At 38.7% G+C, this 27,515-nt stretch overlaps 1 protein-coding gene across 1 annotated transcript in view; it reads left to right on the top strand.

Annotated features, from left to right (window-relative positions):
• Window positions 1-27,515, top strand: part of LOC126163177 (dihydroorotate dehydrogenase (quinone), mitochondrial) — a 51,035-nt gene that overhangs the window by 6,540 nt on the left and 16,980 nt on the right. Inside the window, exons 2-6 of the mRNA XM_049920128.1 lie at window positions 4,250-4,459; window positions 4,562-4,761; window positions 7,242-7,433; window positions 24,390-24,573; window positions 25,944-26,097. Of these exons, the coding sequence (XP_049776085.1) occupies window positions 4,250-4,459; window positions 4,562-4,761; window positions 7,242-7,433; window positions 24,390-24,573; window positions 25,944-26,097 (940 nt within the window). The remainder of the gene's footprint in view (window positions 1-4,249; window positions 4,460-4,561; window positions 4,762-7,241; window positions 7,434-24,389; window positions 24,574-25,943; window positions 26,098-27,515) is intronic.

Below are 27,515 nucleotides of genomic sequence, written 5' to 3'. Positions count from 1 at the left end.
TTAAAGAGACCTTCGGAAAAAAGAGAACCACTTGTATGAATATCAAGAGCTCAGATGGAAACCCAGTTCTAAGCAAAGAAGGGAAAGCAGAAAGGTGGAAGGAGTATATAGAGGGTCTATGCAAGGGCGATGTACTTGAGGACAATATTATGGATATGGAAGAGGATGTAGATGAAGATGAAATAGGAGATACGGTACTGCGTGAAGAGCACTGAAAGACGAGTGGAAACAAGGCCCCGGGAGTAGACAACATTCCATTAGAACTACTGACAGCCTTGGGAGAGCCAGTCCGAACAGAACTCTACCATCTAGTGGCAAGATGTGTGAGACAGGCAAAATACCCTCACACTTCAAGAAGAATATAATAATTCCAATCCCAAAGAAAGCAGATGTTGACAGATGTGAAAATTACCGAACTGTCAGTCGGATTCCGTAGAAATGTTGGAATACGTGAGGCAACACTGACCCAATGACTTATCTAAGAAGAAAGATTAAGGAAAGGTAAACCTACGTTTCGAGCATTTGTAGACGTAGATAAAGCTTTTGACAATGTTGACTGGAATACTCTCTTTCAAATTCTGAAGGTGGCAGGGGTAAAATACAGGGAGGGAAAGGCTATTTACTATTTGTACAGAAACCAGATGGCAGTTATAAGAGTTGAGGGGCATGAAAGGGAAGCAGTGGTTGGGAAGGGAGTGAGACAGGGTTGTAGCCTCTCCTTGATGCTATTCAATCTGTATATTGAGCAAGCAGTAGAGGAAACAAAAGAAAAATTTGGAGTAGGTATTAAAATCCATGGAGAAGAAATAAAAACTTTGAGGTTCGCTGATGACATTGCAATTCTGTCAGAGACAGCTAAGGACTTGGAAGAGCAGTTGAACGGAATGGACAGTGTCTTGAAAGGATGGTATAAGATGAACATCAACAAAAGCAAAATGAGGGTAATGGAATGTAGTCAAATTAAGTCAGGTGATGCTGAGGGAATTAGATTAGAAAATGAGACACTTAAAGTAGTAAAGGAGTTTTGCTATTTGGGGAGCAAAATAACTGATGATGGTTAAAGTAGAGAGGATATAAAATGTAGACTGGCAATTGTAATGAAAGCGTTTCTGAAGAAGAGAAATTTGTTAACATCGAGTATTGATTTAAGTGTAAGGAAATCGTTTCTGAAAGTATTTGTATGGAGTGTAGCCATGTATGGAAGTGAAACATGGACGATAAATAGTTTGGACAATAAGAGAATAGAAGCTTTCGAAATGTGGTGCTACAGAAGAATGCTGAAGATCAGATGGGTAGATCACATAGCTAATGAGGAGGTATTGAATAGAATTGGGGAGAAGAGGAGTTTGTGGCATAACTTGACTAGAAGAAGGGATCGGTTGGTAGGAGATGTTCTGAGGCATCAAGGGATCACCAATTTAGTACCGGAGTGCAGCGTGGAGGGTTAAAATCATAGAAGGAGACCAAGAGATGAATACATTAAGCAGATTCATAAGGATGTAGGCTGCAGTAGGTACTGGGAGATGAAGAAACTTACACAGAATATAGTAGCATGGAGAGCTGCATCAAACCAGTCTCAGGACTGAAGACCACAACAACAAGTGGTTCTCATCAGAAACAGTTTTTGCAGTGGGTATCAGTGCATCTTCCTGACTGGATAATGGAAACTCTGGACACTAAGATCTAAATTAATGTTCATCGGCTTGCGGTACAATGAGTGGCCAAGATAGTATTATATAATTAGCAACCTGTCAGAAGCTGTCTATGGTGTATATAAGGCAACCATAGCAGCAGTTTTGAGAGTCAGTAATTGTCAAAAGCTTGAAGTTTTACTCTGAATTAACATCCCAAGAAGTCTGGGAATTCTTTGTTCACAGTACTGTACTAGTCAAAATGGGAACCATGTAATTTAAGAGGAGGAGCAGAATCCTTTTTCAGGGCAGCTGCTTCTCACCTACTGTATGTGTCTAACATAGTCTAGAAGTAATTCTCATAATTATCATTTCAAATAAATTGACACTAGTCCTAATTTGTTTTAGTACACTTTACGGAAGCAGGCTGCAGTGGCTGTTTTTGCCCATTAGCATGTAACTTAATTCATTCCATATCTTTAAAGAGTGTTCCTTATTGTTATAGCTATGGGATACATTTTGTGCATGAATTAATGTGATGCCCTAATCCGGTCCATGTTTCCCTCCCAAATGAAAATTATTTAATTAGGTATTCACTGAATAATGTTCAAATCTAATTGAGGGCAGTTTTGTTATTAAACACAATGAATACTTAGAAAGGTGTCTGATGTCAAATTGTAGAAAGGTGTCTGATGTCAAATTGTGGGGGTTGTTGGAGTATTTTAAATTCTTCGTGTATTGTAGAAATGCGGGAATACTGAAGTGTTCGATACTGGTTATTGGTTTCTGCTAGCGATGTCATCAAAACAGTGGATATATGCAACTCCTCTAAATCCAAAATAACAACTGTGAAGTCACCCTCGCTCATAATATGCACACAGTAACAGAAATTTCAGGCTTTAAAAAATAAATAAATAAATAAAAATATTTGGAATAATCATAAAACCAGTATGTAATTAATGGGACACCCAATTTGAATTTAGGGGATTGTGGATGGAAATAAACTGTAGCTACAACTAACTTCCTCCTTCTCAAATGTAAAAAGATCCATTAACCTCACTCTCTTTCTTTCTAACTCAAAGGGGTGGTATTATCGTCTTCTGTTTAACTATTATGTCGTAGCTGAATTCCACAATACCAGCTAACAATGAATTATTGATATATGCAGGAGGGGGAAGGTTATGGCAATGTAAATGCAAGTATTGACCAATTCACTCCACCTATATAGCTCAAATGTAATCCACAATACTCATGAACCACAAAACAATGCTGTTCACGATATGATGTAACACTGTTGTTGTTATTATTATTATTATTATTATTATTATTATTATTATTATTATTATTATTATTATTTGCACTTGCCCTGCATCACTAAAGTGGACTCCACAGTGCCCATCAATTGCAAAGAAACAAAATAATGTGCCAATATGATTGGACATCTGGTATCATTAGCTTCAGTGTGCCTGTATAGCTAAAACGAAATTGATTATATCCACCAGATAATGCAAATACTTTCATAAAAAAAAACCAAACACTCAGTAGATGTATCTTAACAAAATACCAGTATTTTACTCTCCAGAAAACATCACCATACCAAAAATATCTAGACTTACACAAAAACAAAAAATCAACAAATAAACACAGTTCAACACAAAACCCAAACAACACATACTCTCCTCTAAACAACTACCTGTGCTTACTTACCATTGTCAGCCCCAAAAATCAAAAACCCCTCCCACCAACCAGTTCCCAGTTTCCTCCAACAAACAAAATACAAACATAAATTAAGTTTTTAAAAAATGTGAAAGTACTCCTTTTGATTAATTGTAACAAACAGAAAATACTTTGAAATGTAAAACTTCTGCTCTGTCCCTTCCCAAACAGTCAGTAATTGCATGATTTTTCTTTGGGAACAAAGTGATGCAGATGATCAATAACAAAAATCGTAAGTTAAATAACTGATATTGCTAGATTAAACATTTGAACCAAGTTCAGTACCAAATCAGTTTCCAAAAGTTATCGTCCCTACAGTGTCAGATAAAATTATCATTGCTACTGGTTGGAGCCACTTCCTAGGCTTTCCACATTTTTGTCACTTAACTTATTCTGCCTATACGCAATACTTCTGAAGAAACGTTATAATACTCAGTATGTCCTGCGTCTCCTCTGTTGAAGTACATCTATTAAACTTCTCTGTCAGATCCATCACACACCTAACACACACAACAGTCTTTTACAAATAACACTCCCTTGACATTGAAATATACCACAGAGATCAGTACATTGAATGAAAACCTGCATCAGAATGCCCTCTTCCTACATGCCAACTTTACAACACATCTCCGACATATGACATCACATGCAACATCATTACGTAACGGTTAAAAGTGAGCACTGAATATACATTTTGGTAATACTTCAACACCCTTAGTAATCTTCAGTCAGTTACCGTAGTATTAACATGTCCCAAATGTCTTTGATTTTGCTTATTTATTTTTATTATTTAAAGATTAAGCATCAGAGCTTATTTCAGTAAAATACACATACATGTAATAAATTATTACATAGTTGGTCTTCATATTTAAACTGTATATTTTTGTTCTTTCTTTCCACAGAACAAAATAAAATCCCTGCTTTTAGTTTCGGGTGGTGCTGCAGGCATGTTTGTAGCATTAAATATTTTCCAAGAAAATGAGATATTTTATGAGAAATTTTTGATGCCTGCCTTGCATAAAGTTGATCCTGAATTTTCACACAATTTTGCTGTAACAGTCTCAAAATATGGTTTTGTCTTGAGAAGCAAATATAAAGATCCAGATACTTTGGTAAGACAGTGTAAACTTTTACTTCATAGTTCAGAATTTCTGTAGTGTTCATTATTTATAGCATTTGATCATATTTTCTAAATTTTTTTAGTTTCATTCTAGAGCACCTCACTGGGAACATTAAAATTGAATAACCCTGTTGGAATTGCTGCAGGATTTGATAAGCAAGGAGAAGCTGTTGAAGCTCTTAATAAAATTGGTTTCGGATTCGTTGAAGTTGGTTCTGTCACTCCTGTACCTCAACCTGGAAATGATAAACCTAGAGTATTCCGTTTGCTTGAGGATGAAGCAGTCATTAACAGGTACAGTAACACTGAGAGGAAACTACAATAATTGTATTTCATGATAAGGATACAAAAAATAATGAATAACTTTTAGTATTGATTTCTACATGTGGCTGTCAATATTAAAGACATATACACTGAAGTGCCAAAGAAATAGGTATAGGCATGCATTCTCAAATACAGAGATATGTAAACAGGCAGAATACGGTGTTGCGGTCGGCAATACCTATATAAGACAACAAGTGCCTGGCACAGTTGTTAGATTGGTTACTGCTGCTACATTGGGATATAATCAGGATTTAAGTGAGTTTGAACATAGTGTTATAGTCGGCACATGAATGATATGACACAGTATCTCCAGGGTAGCGATGAAGTGGGGATTTTCCTGTACGACCATTTCATGAGTGTACGGTGAATATCAGGAATCCAGTCAAACATTAAACTCCAATATTGGTGCAACCGGAAAACGATCCTGCAAGAACAGGACCAACGATGACTGAAGGGAATCATTCAGTGCGTCAGAAGTGCAACCCTTCTGCAAATTGCTGCAGACTTCAGTGCTAGGCCATCAACAAGTGTCAGTGTGCGAACCATTCAATGAAACATTGTTAATATGGGCTTTCGGAGCCGAAGGCCCACTCATGTACCCTTGAAGACTGCATGACACAAAGCTTTATGCCTTGCCTGGGTCCGTCAACATCGATATTGGACTGTTGATGACGAAATATGTCGCCTGGTCGGACGAGTCTCGTTTCAAATCATATTGAGCGAATTGCTGTGTACAGGTATGGAGACAACCTCATGAATCCATGTACCCTTACATTGCAGCAGGGGACTGTTAAAGCTTGTGGAGACTCTGTAATGGTGTGGAGTGTGTGCAGTTGGACAGATATGGGACCCCTGATGTGTCCAGATACAACTCTTGACAGGCAACACGTACCTAAGCATCTTGTTTCATCACCTGCATCCATCCATGCACATTGTGCATTCAGACAGACTTTGGCAATTCGACATTCCACATGTCCATAATTGCTACAGAGCGGCTCCAGGAACACTGTTCTGAGTTCAGACACTTCTGCTGGCCACCAAACACGAACATTATTTGGCATATCTTGGATGCCTTGCAACGTGCTGTTCAGGAGAGATCTCCATCCCCTCGTACTCTTACGGATTTATGGACAGCCCTGCAGGTTTCATGTTGTCAGTTCCCTCCAGCACCACTTCAGACATTAGTCGAGTCCATGTCACATACTGTTGCATGCTCGCTGGGTCCCTACACCATATTAGGTATGTGTACCAGTTTCTTTGGCTCTTCAGTGTATATTAAATTTGTACGTTATTCAATTATGATTTGTCACAGTTGTGTGTGAAACAATTCTCTCAGACAGACAACAGTCGTTTTAACTTAGGCTTGCCAGTTTTGTTACTGTTTTACTTTGTACTATGTTTCTTGTAGTATTACTAATGTGTTTTTGGGCTCTGCTTTGTAGATACAGTTTCTAAATAATATCAACAGCTTTTTTTACTGCAAATGCATATTTAAAAAAAAAAAAAAAAAAAAATCTCGATGAGTGCAAAGAGCACAAGGTCCTATGTAGGGTCAATGACCACATCTTGAATTCTGTGTTATTCGTGTGAGCTGAAGAGACTCTCCGAACTGTCATCATGGCATATCTCTTGATACACCAGAAGGATTTTTACAAATTTTCTGTGAAATTACATAGGGTGATGGAAATCTGAAAAATAAGATGTTCACTTTAATACACTCTCAGCATATCATTAATTTCTGTTGTAAATATGCAAATGTATTTACATGGTAAAAATATTGATGTAAAGTATAAGTATTTGTTTCCCTGCTCACATTCTGAGTATTTCAGTCAGTTCAACATTTGTACTTTTCACATGATCCTGTCGTAGCTGGTATGCCAGTTGTCATTGTCATAAAAAGCGAAAATCTGCACTTCCACTGCCACATGGTGAGAAGCATTGCATGTGATAAAAGTCTTAGATGAAATCACAAGTAATCATACATTGCCTGGCATACTGTTCGCACTTACCCAGTTTTATTGTGAAGTGCTAATTTATAAAGCTGTGGCATGAACAAAACATAATTCATCTCTCATAGTGTTTGAAAATACCCACACTCCCTTGATGTCTTCATTTCACTTGACTGATGTAGATTTAATGCAGAGTGTGTGTGTGTGTGTGTGTGTGTGTGTGTGTGTGTGTGTGTGTGTGTGTGTGTTTGTTTTACCCTCTGCTATACATCTATTCTCTTACTTGGTTTCGTTATTGCAATGTAAATTCGTATCTATTCTCTCTCTTTCATCATGATTCATCACTGTAGATTTACAGTATATACATACTGACAGAAATTCTAAGAAACTCTTGGATGATTGCTGTTACAAATGATTTTTGTATGTAATATGTGTGAGAGTACATAATAGATACAAAATGTCAAAAATATTTTGAAAAACACTGCAAAAATTTCTTTCCAGATATGGTTTCAACAGTGAAGGTCATGACATTGTATACAATCGATTACATAATTTACGAAAAACCAATTATGTAGGAATCATTGGAGTCAATCTTGGTAAAAATAAAAATTCTGAAGACCCTTTAGAAGATTATGTGTCTGGAATCCGGAAATTTGCTGATGTTGCAGACTACTTAGTCATAAATGTATCAAGGTAGGCAGTTCAAAATTTCTCTTAGATTTTTTTGTTGTCTTTCTTTTATATCTAAAGAGCTGTAAACCCATGAGAGTTAATTATTGCAACAACAAAAATGAAAGGTGCAGTTTGTTATAAATTCTGGGAAATAATGTACTTATTCAAGCTTTGAAATCAGTGTGACCAAAGCAAGATAAAATGGATGACACTGTAGGTCAAAAATTTTTTCCAGAAACGTTCTGCAGTGTGGGTTTAGAGCTCTTTCTGCTACCATCTTAGTGCAGCTTGTGATCACACATTTTTCTAAACTTGTGTTCACACAGTGGTTTCTTTTTTCTTCAAATTGTAATAACCTTCGTAGCAATGTCCCCGAAGATAAAGCTGCAAGAAGATAATCATAAGAGAAAGAAAATGACATTAGAATGAAATGTGAAATTATTGAAAGATGCGAACGTGGTGTGAGTGTTGCTGTTTAGCATGCACAAGCAATCGGTCTACATCAACTATGTTCACCATCCTTGAGAACAAGGACAAGATTAAGGAGACAAGAGTATCTAAACAACAGTTTTGTTCTCTGGATGATGTTGAAAGGTTGCTCCTTATATGGGTAAATGAAAAGCAATTGCAAGGCAACACTATTAACAAGAAGATCATTTGTGAGAAGGCAAGAATGATTTTTGCTGACCTCTTTAAGATTGTGCCAGGATCATCACTGGCCTAAGAAGTGTTTAAGGGAAGCTGTGGGTGGTTTGAGAAGTTTTAGAGAAGAACCAGTATCAACAGTGTTGTGAGGCACCTCGAAGCAGCCAGCTCCAACACAAAGGCAGCAGACAACTTCATCAGCAACTTCAAGATGCTTGTAGGTTCTGAGGGTTATCTGCCGCAGTGGGTTTTTTATTGTGACTGGACAGGTCTGTTCTAAAAAAAAAATGCCGAAGCATGCCTTTATAACAGCAGAGGAGGATGCATTGTCCTATCACAAGCCAGTGAAAGACTGTCTCACACTGCTATTCTATGCCAATGCAGGTGACAATTTGAAAACTAAACCATTGCTTGTTTATCATTCAGAAACTCCATAAGCCTTCAAAAAGCATGTTAAATGTGATATGGAAGTCCAACAACAAGACTTGGGTGACACATGATCTTTTTTATGATTGTGTCAATGAAGTGTTTGGTCCTTTGGTGAAAAAATATTTGCTTGAGGTGAATCTGACACTCCATATCTTGCTTGTTATGGACAATGCTCCTGCCCACTTTCCAGGCCTACAAGACCATCTTGAAGAATTTCATTCATCAAGATCCAATTTCTGCCTCCCAACACCACTCTGTTGCTCCAGCATATGAACCAACAGATTATTTCTAACTCTAAGAAACTATACGCTAAAGCACTCTTTGAGCATTGGGTTGACTAAAGCTAACAATCTCACTCAGAGTTTTGGAAATATCACTTCAACATCGTTGCCTGCATGAAGAGGATTGAAAAGGCATGGGAAGTGGTTCAAGAAGACTCTCACCTCTGCTTGGAAGAAGTTTTGGCTGGAATGCATTGTCAAAGGTCACTCAGTGGCATTTGAGTTCATACCTGTGGAGTCTGTAGTCAACGCGATTGTTTCTCTGGCCAAGAGCGGGGGACTGGAAGTGGATGTCAATGATATTGCTGAGCTTGTGGAAGATCACAGCTAAGGAATGACCATTGAAGAGCTTATGGAGTTGCAATGTGTTTGACTGCAGGAAGTCGTGGAGAGGAGTTCTTCAGAGGAGGAGGCAGTAACAGCAAAGCAGCAATCTTCTAAGACAAATGCTGAGAGTATGGGAATTGGTTGCATTGTACATTGAAAATGATCACCTCAAAAAAGCAGTGGCTATGCACACTAAAAATTTATTTGTCAATAATGCTTTGTTATGTTTTCATCAAGTGTTGTATTGTGAATAATAAAGTACATAAAACTGTATTTATTATTTTCTTCACATAAATGGCATGAATAAGATAAAACATTTAGTACCTTTCCTTCACGGAACACATTATCGTATTTCACATTAATTTTTATGGGATAAACTGTTTCATTTAACAAGTGTTTCGCACTACAAGCAAGCTACTGAAATGAATTATGCTCACTATGTGAGGTTCCACTGTATTGTAAGGAAGCAGGAAAGGACAACACACTTCCAAGTCTTCAGTTTATAATTTGATTGCCACATTTACCACGAAACAAGTTGGTAATCTGAAGGAAGACAGTTAAAAGAGGACAAGTTTTGAGGTGGAAATTATTGTAGTAATTGTGAAGCAGATGTAAATCACTGAGGGAATGTAATTTGATGCACTCCAAATTAGACTGCAACTCGGCTTTTGTCCATTATTTTGCTACAAGAAGACCATAAGTAGTAGCATATAATTGATACTGGAGCTTCACATAAAGCAAACCTGTGACATAATTCTTCACTGTTGCCAAGTAAATACAATGTGTATTTATCAAGTGTATGTGATTCATTTGAATACGTCCAAGAAAACAGAACCCCAAACATGCTTCTCAGTGAACAGACATAAAGAGGCAGCAAAAAAGGATTTTTCAAGAAAGTGTGATATGGCTTTCTGGCATTGCTCTCAGATGACAAAGTAGATACTTCCCATATTAAGATTTTTTGAATTCTAAGGTAACAGAAAACCTATGTTAAGTTCTTTTTCCCTTGTTTGATTAGAGAAATGATGGATAAGGAGGGCAAAGAGCAGCTGTTACAACATTTTTGCTAATAAAGTGCTTACCTTATTCGAACACTGCTTTCCCCCAAAACTTACCAAGGTTAGAGCAAAGTCTACAAAGAAACCATGGATTACTCGAGGAATAGGGGTATCTTGTAAAACAAAAAGAAAACTGTATCTGTCAATCCGAAACATTTCCAATGTTGATGCTATAGCACATTATAAGAAATACTGCAAAATATTAAAGACTGTAATACGGGTGTCAAAGCAAATACAGGGTGTTTCAAAAATGACCGGTATATTTGAAACGGCAATAAAAACTAAACGAGCAGCGATAGAACTACACCATTTGTTGCAATATGCTTGGGACAACAGTACATTTTCAGGCGGACAAACTTTCGAAATTACGGTAGTTACAATTTTCAACAACAGATGGCGCTGCAAGTGATGTGAAAGATATAGAAGACAACGCACTCTGTGGGTGCGCCATTCTGTACGTCGTCTTTCTGCTGCAAGCGTGTGCTGTTCACAATGTGCAAGTGTGCTGTAGACAACATGGTTTATTCCTTAGAACAGAGGATTTTTCTGGTGTTGGAATTCCACCGCCTAGAACACAGTGTTGTTGCAACAAGATGAAGTTTTCAGTGGAGGTTTAATGTAACCAAAGGACCGAAAAGCGATACAATAAAGGATCTGTTTGAAAAATTTCAACGGACTGGAAACGTGATGGATGAACGTGCTGGAAAGGTAGGGCGACCGCGTACGGCAACCACAGAGGGCAACGCGCAGCTAGTGCAGCAGGTGATCCGACAGCAGCCTCGGGTTTCCGTTCGCCGTGTTGCAGCTGCGGTCCAAATGACGCCAATGTCCACGTATTGTCTCATGCGCCAGAGTTTACACCTCTATCCGTACAAAATTCAAACGCGGCAACCCCTCAGCGCCGCTACCATTGCTGCACGAGAGACATTCGCTAACGATATAGTGCACAGGATTGATAACGGCGATATGCATGTGGGCAGCATTTGGTTTACTGACGAAGCTTATTTTTAGCTGGACGGCTTCGTCAATAAACAGAACTGGCGCATATGGGGAACCGAAAAGCCCCATGTTGCAGTCCCATCGTCCCTGCATCCTCAAAAAGTACTGGTCTGGGCCGCCATTTCTTCCAAAGGAATCATTGGCCCATTTTTCAGATCCAAAACGATTACTGCATCACGCTATCTGGACGTTCTTCGTGAATTTGTGGCGGTACAATCTGCCTTAGACGACACTGCGAACACCTCGTGGTTTATGCAAGATGGTGCCCAACCACATCGCACGGCCGATGTCTTTAATTTCCTGAATGAATATTTCGATGATCGTGTGATTGCTTTGGGCTATCCGAAACATACAGGAGGCGGCGTGGATTGGCCTCCCTGTTCGCCAGACATGAACCCCTGTGACTTCTTTCTGTGGGGACACTTGAAAGACCAGGTGTACCGCCAGAATCCAGAAACAATTGAACAGCTGAAGCAGTACATCTCATCTGCATGTGAAGCCATTCCGCCAGACACGTTGTCAAAGGTTTCGGGTAATTTCATTCAGAGTCTACGCCATATTATTGCTACGCATGGTGGATATGTGGAAAATATCGTACTATAGAGTTTCCCAGACCGCAGCGCCATCTGTTGTTGAAAATTGTAACTACTGTAATTTCGAAAGTTTGTCTGCCTGAAAATGTACTGTTGTCCCAAGCATATTGCAACAAACGGTGTATTTCTATCGCTGCTCGTTTAGTTTTTATTGCCGTTTCAAATATACCAGTCATTTTTGAAACACCCTGTATATTACAAGGAAAAGATAGTCATATCAGATAACAAAATAAAGACAATATGGGATACAGTGAAGGAGGAGACCGGTAGAACCAGACATGAAGAGGAACAAATAGCATTAAGAGTAAATGATACATTGGTGACAGATGTGTATAGTGTTGCAGAACTTTTTAACAAACATTTTATAACTGTTACTGAAAAGATGTGGTTGTCTGGTTCGGTAGATGCTGCTATGGATTACCTTAGACCAGACATTTCAAGTAACTTCCATAATATGAATTTGATCCTCACTACCCCAACAGAAATAATGTCCATCATAAAATCTTTAAAATCAAAAACATCTAGTGGATATGATGAAATATCAACAAAGTTAATTAAAGAATGTGATTCTGAGCTAAGTAACATATTAAGCTATCTGTGTAACCTGTCGTTTATCAGTGGAATATTTCCTGAATGGGTGAAATATGCTGAAGTTAAGCCACTGTTAAAGAAGGGAGATAAAGAAATAGCATCAAATTTCCGTCCAATTTCACTGTTGCCAGCATTCTCAAAAATTTTCAAAAAAGTAATGTACAGTCGTCTTTATAACCATCTTATCTCAAATAACATACTGTCAAAGTCACAGTTTGGATTTCTAAAAGATTCTGATATTGAGAAGGCTATCTACACTTACAGTGAAAATGTGCTTAATTCATTAGACAAAAAATTGCAGGCAACTGGTATATTTTGTGATCTGTCAAAGGCATTTGACTATGTAAATCACAATATCCTTTTAAGTAAACTAGAATATTATAGTGTAACAGGAAATGCTGCAAAATGGTTCAAATCTTATATCTCTGGCAGGAAACAAAGGGTGTTATTAGGAAAGAGACGTGTATCAAGCTATCAGGCATCATCCAACTGGGAACTAATTACATGTGGGGTCCCACAAGGTTCCATTTTGGGGCCCTTACTTTTTCTTGTGTATATCAATGACCTTTCATCAGTAACATTACCAGATGCCAAGTTTGTTTTGTTTGCTGATGATACAAACATTGCAATAAATAGCAAATCAAGTGTAGTCTTAGAAAGATCAGCCAATAAAATATTTGTGGACATTAATCACTGGTTCCTAGCCAATTCTTTGTCACTAAACTTTGAAAAAACACACTACATGCAGTTCAGAACTTGTAAGGGGTGTCCCAAGAGTATATGTCTAACATACGATGACAAGAAGATAGAAGAAGTGGACAGTGTTAAATTCTTGGGATTACAGCTTGATAATAAATTCAACTGGGAGGAGCACACCACAGAACTGCTGAAGCGTCTTAACAAATCTCTGTTTGCAATGCGAATTTTGTCAGACATAGGGGATATAAAAATGAAAAAGCTGGCATACTATGCTTACTTTCATTCCATAATGTCATATGGGATTATTTTTTGGGGTAATTCATCAAGCCAAGCTAAAGTTTTCCGGGCACAAAAACGTTCAGTAAGAATTGTATGTGGTGTGAACTCAAGAACATCCTGCAGTAGCCTGTATAGGGAACTAGGGATACTAACTACAGCTTCCCAATATATTTATTCGTTAATGAAATTTGTCATTAAAAATATATCACTTTTTCAAACCAACAGCTCAATTCATGGAATCAATACTAGAAATAAGAATAATCTTCACAAGGATTTAAAGTCACTTAGTCTTGTACAAAAAGGTGTGCATTATTCAGGAACACACATTTTCAATAACTTGCCAGCAGCCATAAAAAGCTTAACAACCAATGAAATTCAGTTTAAGAGAAGCCTAAAGGATTTATTGGTGGCCAACTCCTTCTACTCGATTGATGAATTTCTTAGTAAAACCAACTGATTTGTATATAAGTACAACATAGCTTCTGCACAATTTCAGTGCAGTAATGTGTTCACTGAAAGTGTGTGTGTGTGTGTGTGTGTGTGTGTGTGTGTGTGTGTGTGTGTGTGTAAGTATAATCTAACTTCTGCATCATTTCAGTGCAGTAATGTGTTCATTGTAAATAAGTATTACAGTAGTTGTATTACATGTTTATTACCTTATAAATAAATAAAAAAACTTTTTTTATTTTAAATTCAGTGCATTAGTATTTGTAAAATGACTCTTAGTGTTCATTAAAAAATGACGATCATTCCACTTGGGACCTGTGGAATGGTACATTAGCTTATTTGTTTTAGTTATAAATATTTGTCATGTATTGTTGTTTTTCTGACATGTTCCACATCCTGGAGGACCTCCTCACTATGGATCAATTGGAATGAAAGTAAATCTAATCTAATCTGGTATAAAATTTCCGCATAAATGTTCAACAAACTCCGGTGAGAGATGCAAGGGGCTCACATTTGAAATATGTGAAACAGCAGGTTCCAAAAAGAGTGAAGACAGATACAACTTTTTTTCATGTAATATTTGTGACATTTGTGGGCTGTATGTTGCACCACCCACCGTCTCTCTCTCTCTCTCTCTCTCTCTCTCTCTCTCTCTCCCCTCCCCCTCCCCCTCCCTCCCTCTTCCCCTGCTGCCTGATTTGATGCACCCACAACTACTTCTCTCCTGTGCCATGCTCTTTATCCCAGCATAGGACAAACATCCAAAAATCTCAGTTATTAGTTGGATATATTCCAATATCTGTCTTGCCCTTCAGTTTTTGCTGTCTACTGCCCCCTCTAGGATCATGGAAGCTATTCTCTGACATCTGAAAACATCCCATATCAGCCTGCCCTTTCTCCTAATTATTTTCCACACCACTTTCCTCATCGATTCTGTGAAGGACCACCTATTTGTTACCTCATCAGTCTACTTAATATTCAACATCTTGCCGTAATACTACATCTCTTAACACTTCCATTCTCTTCTCTTCAAGTTTCCCCACAGTTGATCTTTCGGTTCCATACGATGATGTGCTCCTGCTGTACAGTGTCAGGAATTTCTTCCTGATATTAAGACCTGTGCTTGATACCAGTAGATTTCTTTTAGTAAGAAATGTTCTCTTTGCATGTGCCAGTTGGTTCTTGTATCATTCTTGCTATATCCATTATGCATTATTTTGCCTCAAAGGTAGCAGAATTCCCTTACTTGGTCTGCTTCAAGATCCCTATTTTATGTCACTTTTGTCAATAATCTCATTTCTGCTATCAGTTTGGTCTTTATTTGGTTTATTCCCGCACTATACTATGTGCTCATTAGTCCATTCGTTCCATTCAACATGCCCTGGAAGTCTTCATCACTCACACCGTGAATAGCAGTGCCATCAGCAAATCGTGTCATTGATATCCTGTAGCCTTGAATTTGAATCTCACTGCTGATATCTCTTTTACTTCCATTGTTGCTTCTTCATACAAATTGAACAGGAGAGTGAGAGTGCATCCTTGCCTTACACCCATTTTTATCGGAGCACTTCTTTTCTTATTGTTCCAATGGGTCTGGTACATACTGTGTATTACCAATCTTTCTATATAGTGTTAAATATTTCTCCAATAATTTCAAGTATCGTGCACCATTACACATAGTTGAACACTTTCTAACTTGATCAGTCACATGAAAGTTTCCTTATTTTTCTTAAGCCAAACTGATTGTCGTCTAAGATATCTTATACAGGGAGTTCAGAAATTCCCATTACAATCTTCTAGGACTTGTTAGAGGGCAGTGAGTACATAAAATTTTGAATAGGAACCCATGTCCCGAAGTGTGCCATTTCCATGCTACAGCCATTCGAAAATGTTCACTGGGTAGATTTGCAGCTGGTGGTTGCGGTGGGAGGTGCTTATGTCGAATTGGCTGATGTTGTCGTTTGACGTCTATCCTACCTCTCTGACCTGGTTCGAGCTTCATTCACATGTCTGTGAGTGTTAGAGCAGCTTGGTTAGGTACACGTTTGCAGAACGCGCTAACATGATCCTTCTGTATGGTGAATCAGAATACACTGACATGATCCTTTTGTATGGCAAAGCAGGCTCATGCTAATGGAAGAGCTAATCATCACCTTGTCAAGATTGTTAAGCATAATATCCAACTCGACCTTATGCCCTTTTTGCCACAATTAAGCAAAGGCTTTGAGGAAGGGGTACTTTCCCTGTCAGCAGGTGTGACTTTGGTCCTCCAAGAAGACATCCTACATTCAAAATTCAAAGAGGCCATACTGCACGAGCAATTGGACGTTCAATGAATGTTGCTCCCAGTTCTGTGTGGTATGTTGTGGATGACCAACAACTACATCTGTTATCACGTCCAACATCCCATACCATATATGGTGCCACCAGTGTTCCCTCAATCGCTACCAGCTGTGACATGAAGTTGTTCCTGATTATTCCAGAAGTGACAACGTTGTGCATCTCCAAAACATTAGAGGAATGTGTCTCTCCCTAGTTCGCCTCCACAATCACTGATGAGGGTTATGATAGTGCAGAACCACAATTCGTCACTGAACATAGTGTGAAGCCATTCATCAGCAATCAGTGCTTCCCAGTCATGGCAACACTCCAAACAAAGCCGTTTGTGTTGTGTTAATGGCAGCCTACAAATGGGACCGTAATTAATGTGGCTGTTTTTGTCTCCGACCAATGGTGTGGGATGACACAGAACATTATAGGCAAGTCATCATTTGTTCTCAGATGGCAGACACCAGTGTTGAAGGGGTCACAAAGTGCTTGATGGTCGACCAGAACACTGACAAGTATGCTTGCCCTCATATGTCCGTGCAGTCCAACGTTGGGCTACTGTCACATCTTAATGCACCACAAATAATGGATATTGTACAGTTTGACCAGTCAACCAAACAGAGACCTACAACGAGGCCTCTTTCAAATTCTGCCAGTTGCTGATGAAAATGCCTCACAAGAGTAAACAGTATTTCTGTGTCCTTCACAATGGTCACTCAACATCTGCCGCTGTTCATCTGGGTACCCTAACGAGCCTGGTAACAAAGTTCAATGTGAACAGCACTAACACACTCTAGTGGCCATTTTACCAGTCTCAGGGGATTGCAACCCTAGTCATTACATACATGTTCCATGCTGTGTATGTGTACGAAGTTGCATTAAAATGTGGCCATGTCTTCTGGATGGTTCACTTTCTTGTCAGGCAGTGTATTTGAGAGAAAAGAAGAGATACTATTGAGTAAAAAAGGCTGTCATCAGATCAGAGGTCGGTTTGAATTCAGCAGCATTTCAAAATGGCGCTACTGAGAATAGTTAGCCTTTATCTTCCTCTGACGTAAGAACCAGCTCACCCAGCCACTTCCAGCAGTAAAACTTAAACTGTAACTTATATTCAGCCCCTAATTCAACATCAGATTTATTCAATATCTTATTGCATCAGATGTAATGAAGTATTTTAATTTTGATGGCTGTCTAACTGTTTACTTGGGATGTTTAGGAAACATTAAATAACAGAAACCCGTCGAAGTTCAGTATGCAGTATTTGTGAAGAAAAGAATGATTTGTAAGTTACAATAAATGTGGAAGAGGAAAAACAAATAGACAGAGTGAACAGGTTGCAGAAGAAGGAATAATTGCAATTCTAGCACAGAAATTGTAAAAATATTGCAAAGCCAGATTGCTATAAGAATAAAAACAATATATGTATACAGTTTAAAATAAATCTCTGTGAAAATCTCTGGACATTTGTGAATGTATGCCCAGAAAGGTTAGTAAAGTCAAGAAACAAGGACGAGGTGAATATATTCGACTATTAGTCCGAAGATTGATTGATGCCACTGCCCACACATCACTAGTTTATCTTGGGGAAGACTCTCCAGCTCTGCATAACTACTACAAAGTATATTTATTTGAACCAGCTCACAGTAAGTCTAGCTCTCCCTGTAGAATATCTACCCTCCGTACCTCCCTCCATTTACTAAACTGGCAGTTCTATGATGCCTCAGGATGTATCTTACTAACTGATCCCTGCCTTTCATCTAGCTGTGCCACAAATTCCTTTCTTGCCAAATAGATTCCGTACCTCATCATTTGTCGTACAGTCTGACCATCAGCATTCTTATGTTGGGCCATGTTTCTAAAGCTTATACATTCTTTTTGTTTGTACTGTTTATGATCCAAGTTTCACTGTAGCCAATCTGCATTTTCCATCATCTTTATTTTAGATATTATCAATTATTTTGTTGCCCAAACAGCAAAACTTATGAAGTGCTACTTTGATTTTATGTCCTTTGACTCTAATAACTAGTGTGGTTTCTGTACAAGTTGTAGAGAACTTTCCAGTACAGAACTTTCCATTCCCTTATTTTATCCCTACCACCTTCAGAATTCTGAACATTGTATTCCAGTATGTAAAATAAGAGAAAGGCAACACATCCACCTATAGAAGAGTAACATGTGGAGCATAGAAACATGTAACAGAAAACAATATTCACACTGGTTTTCAAGTTTGTGCTCTTTTTTCTTGTAATCATACACACATTCACACACAGATGCTCAAACATTCAAGCCTGCAACATTAAACTGTAGCCCCACCTCCCGCCCCCGTAACTGGCTGGGTAATTTCAAAAGTTGGAGCTCTGCGATGTTCAAACCAGCTTCCAGGTTGACTACAACTATACCTTTTTTTACATATCTATGAGGGTTGGAACTTAAATGGTGGCAACTATTTATTCACAACCGATACAAAAGAGTTATGTGTTTGCACCTGTTACTGTCCTTCAAAGTAGTCACCAGTGTTTTGTAGCACAGGCTTTGAGGAAGTATTGAATAGATTGGGGAGAAGAGAAGTTTGTGGCACAACTTGACCAGAAGAAGGGATATGTTGGTAGGACATGTTCTGAGGCATCAAGGGATCACCAATTTAGTATTGGAGGGCAGCGTGGAGGGTAAAAATCGTAGGGGGAGACCAAGAGATGAATACACTAAGCAGGTTCATAAGGATGTAGGTTGCAGTAGGTACTGGGAGATGAAGAAGCTTGCACAGGATAGAGTAGCATGGAGAGCTGCATCAAACCAGTCTCAGGACTGAAGACCACAACAACAACAACAAATAAAAGGTCAGAGGCTCCCAATTTATTACTGCCAAGTAATAAAGTTAAAGGCAAGCTCGGAAAATCCCACAAAACTGCATGCTTATAATAGAATCTCTTCTAAACATAAAACACATACTGTTTCAAAGGTATTAGCAAACCAAATCTAAACAAATATGGATGCCATTCCTCTATAATGCAAGGTGGTTGTTTTAACCATTTCAATCGGGGGAAAACTGAGAACATGCAGTTTTTTTTTTCTTCATCAGTGGGTGTGGCCTGCCACAAATTCGTCTCTACATCTATATCTATACTCAGCAACCACTGTGAGGTGCATGGCAGAGTGCACTTCCCACTATGACAGTTATTAGGGTTTCTTACCATTCTATTCATGTTATGTCAACCTCTTCATTTCAGAGTAGCACATGCAACCTACATCCTCATGCCGATGTATTCCAATCTCTGTCTTCCTCTACAGTTTTTACCCTCTACAGTTCCCTCTACTATCAAGGAGGTTATTCCCTGACATCTTAAGAGATGTCCTATCAACCTGCCCCTTCTTCTCGTCAGTGTTTTCCACGTATTTCTTTCCTCTCTGACTCTGCACAGAATCTCCCCATTCGTTACCATATCAGTTCACCAAATTTTCAACATTCGTCTGTATCACCACATCTCAAATGCTTCGATCCTCTTTTGTTCTGGTTTTCCCACAGTTCGTGTTTCACTACCATATGAAGCTGTACTCTAAACGTATATTCTCAGAAATTTTTTCCTCAAACTTAGGCCTATGTTTGACACTAGCAGACTTCTCTTGGCCAGGAATGCCCTTTTTGCTAGTGCTACTCTGTTTTTGATGTCCAACTTGCACCATTCATCATTGGTTATTTTGCTGCCCAGACAGCAGAACCCAACTTCATCTACGTCGTGAATATCAAACTGATGTTAAGTTTCCCAGTGTTCGCATTTCTGCCACTTCTCATTACTTTCGTATTTCTTCAATTTACTCTCAATCCATATTCTGCACTCGTTAGGTGGTTCATTCCATTCAGTAGATCACATAATTCTTCTCCACTTTCACTGCGGATGTCAATGTCACCAGCGAATTGTATCACTGATATCCTTTTATCTTGAATTTTACTTACACTTCTGAACCTTTCTTTTATTTACGTCACTGTTCTTCAGTGTACAGATTCAACAGTAGGGGTGAAAGACTACATCCCTATCTTACATCTTTTATAATTCTAACACTTCGTTGTTGGCCTAGCACTTCATTCTTCATCTTTCACTCATACTGTTCCCTCTTGGCTCTTGTACATGTTGTATGTTACCTGTCTCTCCTACTGCTCACCATGATTTTTCTCAGAATTTTGTGCACCTTAAATGATTTGCCACTGTTAAACACTTTTTCGGGTTGACAAATTCTATGAATGTCTCTTGATTTTCCTTTAGTCTTGCTTCCATTATCAACCACAATGTCCAGAAGTGCCTTTACCTTTCTTAAAGCCAATCTGATCTTCATTTAACACCTCCTCAATTTCTTTTTCATTCTTCTGTATATTATTCTTGTAAGCAACTTGGATGCATGAGCTCTTAAGATGACTGTGGGATAATTCTCCACTTGTCATCTCCTTCAGTGTTCGGAATTGTATGGACGATATTATTCCGAAAGTCAGATGGTAAATCGCAAGACTCATACATTCTACACACCAACTTGAATGGTCATTCTGTTGCGCCGCCGCCACCCCCCCCCCCCCCCCCCTCCCAATAATTTTAGAAATTCTGATGTTTTGTTATCCATCCCTTCTGCCTTATTTGATCTAGAGTCTTCCAAAGCTCGTTTATATTCTGATTTTAGTACTGGATCCGCTATTCTTCTAAATCGACTCCTGTTTCTTCTTCTATCACATCAGACTAATCTTCCTCCTCATAGAGGCTTTCAATGTATTCTTTCCACCTATCTGCTCTCTCCTCCACATTTAACAGTGGAATTCCCATTGCACTCTTAATGTTAATAGCCTTGTTTTTAATGTCACTGAAGGCTGTTTTGACTTTCCTGTATGCTGAGTCCGCTCTTCTAGCAATCATTTCTTTTTTGATTTCTTCACATTTTTCATGTAGCCTTTTTATATTAGCTTCCCTACAGTTCCTATTTATTTCATTCCTCAGTGACTTTTATTTCAGTATTGCTGCATTTCCCTGAACATTTTAGTACTGTCTTCTTTCATCGATCAACTCATTCCTAGTACCAATCCCTTGTTCTCAAGTAAACCTTTCTTCTACTCCTTCCCCTACAAACTGCATTCCAGTCCTCCACGACAATTAGATTTTCATCTCTTGTTATGTACCATATTACCCTGTCAATATCTTCGTATACTTGTCTATCTCTTCATCTTCAGCCTACGTCGTCGGCTTGTATACCTGATCTATTGTTGTTGGTGTTCGTTTGGTGTTGATTTTCATGAGAACAACCCTATCACCAAACCGTTCACAGTAAAACACCTTCTGCCCTACCTTCCTATTCATAACAGATCCTACTCCCATTATATCATTTTCTGCTGCTGTTGATATTACCATTTTCACCTGACCAGATATCATTCTCTTCTTTCCATTTCACTTCACTGACCCCCACTGCATCTACACTAAGCCTTTGCATTTCCATTTTCTGATTTTCTAGCTTCCCTATCATGTTCAAGCTTGTGACATTCCATGGCCTAACTCATAGAATGTCATTCTTTTGCTGGTTATTTAATTTTTTTCTCATGGTCGCCTTCTCCTTGGCAGTCCCTCTCAGAGATCTGAATGGGGGGCTATTCTGGAATATTTTGCCAATGGAGAGATCATCATGACACTGCTTCAATTACAGTCCACATATCCAGTGGACACAGTCTTTAATGCAGTGGTTTCCATTGCCTTCTGTATCATCATTCCCTACATCATCGCAGATTTTTCTGCCTTTAAGGGCAGTTTCCCACCCCAAGGGCAGGAGAGAGTCCTGAACCTCTGTCCGCTCCTCCATCCTCTCTGACAAGGTTGTTGGCAGGATGAGGGTACTTCGGCCACTAATGCTGATTATGAGGGTCACTCAAAAAGAAATGCACACTATTTTTGTAAAAACACAGTTTTCATTCTGCACGTGTGAAAGTTTTACAGTGTGTAATACATCCTTCCCGCTTGTTTTCAAACTTAGTCCAACCTGTTCCCGTGAGTGGAGCCATCACAGCGTGTCTTCAAGATGGCTGCTACACTTGATGTTTCTCAGAAGCAACGTGCTGTCATAGAATTCCTGTGCTGTGAAAACGAGACAGTGGGGAACATCCACAAGAGGTTGAACAAGGTGTACGGAGATGCTGCTGTCGATCGCAGTACAGTTAGTTGGTGGGCAAGAAGGTTACGTGATGAAAGCGGGCATGGCAATATTGAGGATTGTTCTCCCTGCGGCAGGCCTCGTACTGCACACACTCCAGACAATGTGCAGAGAGTTAACGAATTGGTGACTGCTGACAGATGCCTCACAGTGAACAAACTGTCATGCTACTTTGGGATAGGGAAAGGAAGTGTTTGCAGAATACTGAAAGTGTTGGCGTTAAAAAAGGTTTGTGCCAGGTGGGTTCCCAGGATGTTGACAGTGAAACAGTGACAAAGAAACAAGAAAAATGGTATGCAGTGAACTTTTGGAACAGTACGAGAATGGTGGAGATGAATTTCTTGGAAAAATTATGACAGGTGATGAAACATGGCTCCATCATTTTTCACCAGAGATGAAGAGGCAGCCAATGGAGTGGCATTATGCAAATCCATCAAAGAAAAAAAAAAATTCAAAACCACACCTTCTGCTGGAAAAGTTACCGTATGGCTGTGGTGTTTTTCAATTCTGAAGGACTCTTGCTTGTGCACGTCATGCCAAATGGAACCACCATAAATCCTGAAGCATATGTGACGACACTGAAGAAACTTCAAGCTCGACTGAGTCGTGTTCGACTACATCAACAAAAGCAGGATGTTTTGCTGTTGCATGACAATGCATGGCCACATGTCAGCCAAAAAACCATGGAAGTGATCACAAAATTCGGATGGACAACACTGAAACACCCGCCTTACAGTCCTGACCTGGCTCCATGTGACTACCATCTCTTTGGGAAACTGAAAGACTCTCTTCGTGGAACAAGATTTGAAGATGATGACTCCCTTGTGCACGCTGCCAAACAGTGGCTCCAACAGGTTGGTCCAGAATTTTACCACGCGGGTATACAGGCGCTGGTTCCAAGATGGCGTAAGGCAGTCTAGAGGGATGGAAATTATGTGGAGAAATGAAAATATTGTTCCTAAAGGATGTATCTACACACTGTAAAACTTTCAAATATGTAGAATAAAAGATGGTTTTTTTTTTTTTTAAATAGTGTGCATTTCTTTTGGAGTGACCCTCGTATTATTCAAAATTTAAGTGGAGGCGAGTTTCAAATATGGGACCAAGGACGTTTTGATTATTAATCAAAGACGCTAACACTAGATCACAGGTATAGCTAAGCTATTTATCAAATAAAAGGCTCAGGAATCAGTTACATGCTGTATGACAAAGGGAGCACTCCCTGCAGCCATGGAGCACCAGAGGAGAGTGTGCAGATATAGACTGATATTTAAACAGAAATGGATAAAGAAATCAGAGTCCTTCACAACATCCTCTGCAATGCTCACAGAACTGCTATTGAACTTACAGACTGGGTGCCACCAAGTGATGTAAGGAATCTCTGATGCAAAACTGTTAAATACGAGGGTTGGAACTTAAATAGTGGCAACTATTTATTCACAACCGATATAAAAGACTTACATATTTGCACCTGTTACTGTCCTTCAAAGTAGTCACCAGCATTGTGTAGAAACCGTTGCCAGCGATGTGGAAGGTGTCGTATACCGTTAGCAGAGCCTCATGGGCTACACTCCATACAAATACTTTCAGAAATGACTTCCTGACACTTAAATCTATACTCGATGTTAACAAATTTCTCTTCTTCAGAAACTCTTTCCTTGCCATTGCCAGTCTACATTTTATATCCTCTCTACTTCGACCATCATCAGTTATTTTGCTCCCCAAATAGCAAAACTCCTTTACTACTTTAAGCGTCTCATTTCCTAATCTAATACCCTCAACATCACCTGACTTAATTCGAATTTATTTATGCACTACAATTTTCATTGCTGATATCTCTGAGTACATGGTCTAAAACTGATGCTGTAGTTTTGGTTGTTCTTGTAACAAGTTAAGCATTTATGCCATGCCAAAAACATTTAAAATGTAGAGGAAGTTGTTACTAATTTTCACCTTAAAAAGAACCAAAAGTTAGATTCATCTCTGTCTCTCAGCATTCCACTTATTTTATTTACATTTCCAAAACTGTTAAGTTCATTAGTGTCGTGTTATAAAAGTGAAGTTAGTTGTTCGTTGGATTAAGTTTCGAAGCAGCATAGTTTCATATGCATTTTCTTACCGTGCCAGCCCGAATACGCCAGGACTTCGTAGTTTGCAGTCAAAACACCATCTGAAGGAGCTGCTGTCTGGTGTGGTTGCAGCACGTGATGATCTACCAGCTAATTGTTGGACACCTGTATTTCTAAAATTGTCACCAGATCTTACAGATGAAGAAAAGAGAGACATAGCCGATGTCATCAAAGATCCAAAGGTATGTGATGTAGATTTGATAGGAAATTAATTTTAAGTCTGTTTTTGTGGCTAAATAATTTGTTGATCTTTTTAACAATCTATAGCTATAGGCTGCCCTCAGATTTACAGTATTTCATGATTTTAGTTAGTTTATCTTCTCAGTCCTAAGGCCAAAAGGTGTTTTATAACTGTGCCAAGCAATGTACTTAGATGTGCAACCTTTTTATACTAATTTTTGAAAACTGTGTGAGGAACATTATTAGCACTTCTGACAGAAGCAGCCAAGGAAATTGGTGTTTTCCAAGCAGTGATTGGAATACAATAGTGAAATGACAAACAACAATAACAAATCATCCTGCAGGTTCCAAGCTGTAGGACAGTGTAATTAAGAGGTCTGTCAAAATACAGAAGATATGACGACTCATAAACAGGAACAGATGTTTCAGTATACACAAGTTTTGTGGTCAGCACACAGTTTACTGCGATCTCACCAACCACTCTGTTTATTATTGCTGGAAAAATCTAAGAGTATATTATTCATGGAAGAATATTACAGACAATGGGAAACAAAGATCACCAAAGCAAGTTTCAAGCGCAGCAGTCAAACTCTGCTATAAATGGGGTTGACAGACCAACAACACCTCACAGTTTGGTTCGTGTCCAGAGAGCAGGCACATGCTATATCACTGCTCAGAGCACACGAAAAAGATGCCTACACTAGTCATCTCAATATTGTTTGAAAAATGGGATTGTCATCTGGGCCGGAAACCCGAAAACACCCCTGCAGTCAAGCAAGGTGAGAAAACTTGAGATATCACAACAATTCTCAAAAATTATTTAATTCAGTATTACCTCATTGAGGAAAAGTCTTATGCATTTGTTACAGCATTTCAGTTATTCTTGGTGTGAATAAGAGTTTGAATGCACCTTTTTACATGCATTAGCAGTCACTGTTTTCCCATGTTGTATATCGTTTAAACTTCAATTAAATTTATGAATGAGATAACAGTATGAGCCTATTTCAGTTATCTGTATGTGTATGCACCCCCCCCCCCCTCCCCACAGCTGCTCCCCTCCCCCTATTCCCTCACACACACACACACACACACACACACACACACACACACACATGGGGAGGCCAGTTACTTCTAGCATGGTATAAGTGGTAAACAGTTTTAAACTGTTAACATAAAGGCCAGAGCAAAGAAGTAGGAAATGGACATCTTTTAATATATTCACTGTGTTCAATAGTGCACACATCTAAATTTTATGAAACATGATATTCAGATTGTTTTATTTAAGGTAAAGTACTGAGTTCATTTCTTTTAATAGTAATAATTTATATGTGTTGGTCTAGTAATTGTGAGTGATTCTCTTATTTCATTACAGTGTGCTATTGATGGGCTTATTATTTCAAACACAACAGTGGGCAGACCTGAAAATCTCCAGAGTAATTCTGTATTTGAGGAAGGAGGACTGAGTGGCCGGCCATTGAGAGATTTATCCACAAATCTAATTGCAGAAATGTATTCACTGACAGGAGGTATGGCATGATTGTATTTATTACCATCTGATTCGTTACGTAAAAAAACTGATTAAAATATCTCAGAAAATTATATGAACTAAGTACTCAACTTGGGCTTTGGTGTGTTGGAACACCAGTATCATTCCTTTTCCTCTAAAGCTGGCTGTTCCAGCCAAAGTGCCGTCCTGTGGACAGTCGGGCAAACAGCTGACTTTCAGCCAGCTGGACCATAGCCCGCATGAATGCACTGCCCAGGCTGAGAGCCCAAGGACAGGAGTGGCAAAGTGACTCAAATGTGTAGAATGTGTGCACTAGATCTGGTGCCTATGCTCCATAGGGCAATGTGGGAACAACTGCACAGAAGGAATTAAAGAGAAAGATAGATGAAGGTACAGCAAGTGACTCATTCTGAATACCATTTCCAGGAACAGTCACATGGCATTCAGCATAAGAATACCAATAGTAAAGTGATGTGCCATTTCTCTTTTGTTCCTGAAGCTGCATATGTAAGGTTTTAAGGGTTTGATACACATTAACCTCCGACATTCTGCTATTTGTTGTAGTCTTTGTTTCTATCTATATTAAACTAATTGTGTTTCTGGGGAACTATCGTTGCCTGAGATATTTTCTGTAAACTTTTCATTTTATTTAGTTAATTTAGACTATTATCTTTTTTGTCCCAAATGACAAATGTGATTCAGAGCAGTTGCAGCCAACAATGAATACGATTATCCTTACTTTGATTAATTGAGAAATAGCATGATCAAATTTTGCGCCATTACGCCCTAAATGTGTAAAATTATTTTTCGGTATATGTTTGGTTATTTCTTCCTTCTATTGAGAGCGTCTCCTGACGGTGTCCCTGGGTTGCTAAATGTGCATTTTATGTTCCACTTCAGTGCGTGTGGTTCTTGTATGAAGTATTTGCACATTTTCGCATTACGTGTATTACACCAGAATGTGACACAGGAAGATCATTGCTGAAGCTCCTGTGGTATCCATATGTCAGCACTATTGATAAACATGAAATCTTGTTAAAATTGTATTGATAAAAAGTAGTTGCATACATAGTATTCAAAGATGTTACCAGTTTATTGCCACCTTGTGTTGTGAACATTAGGTTCTAAAACCATATTTGGTAATTATAAATAGGAAATTTGCAAAATGATTGCTGTTTGCAGGAATGGTGTGGAATTGTGCCATCCTGTGTGACGAGAGAGCTAGTCCACATGTTTTATGTTGTTACCACAAGAATAAAATTAGGCTAATCAAATTTCACAATAAGACAAGTAGGATGCTGGCTTTCTTCCTGTACTAGTCATTTCCTTCAATTCAGTCGGAAAATGGTGTGATTACATCAGTACTCATACACCGAACAATGCCTAGTGAATCAATTTCACTTATTAAATCTCTTGACGTTGAATTCCCTGTTTCTT

Source organism: Schistocerca cancellata, chromosome 2 (assembly GCF_023864275.1).
Source record: "Schistocerca cancellata isolate TAMUIC-IGC-003103 chromosome 2, iqSchCanc2.1, whole genome shotgun sequence".
Taxonomy (NCBI): Eukaryota; Metazoa; Arthropoda; class Insecta; order Orthoptera; family Acrididae; genus Schistocerca; species Schistocerca cancellata.
This window is presented reverse-complemented; position numbering and strand designations above follow the sequence as displayed.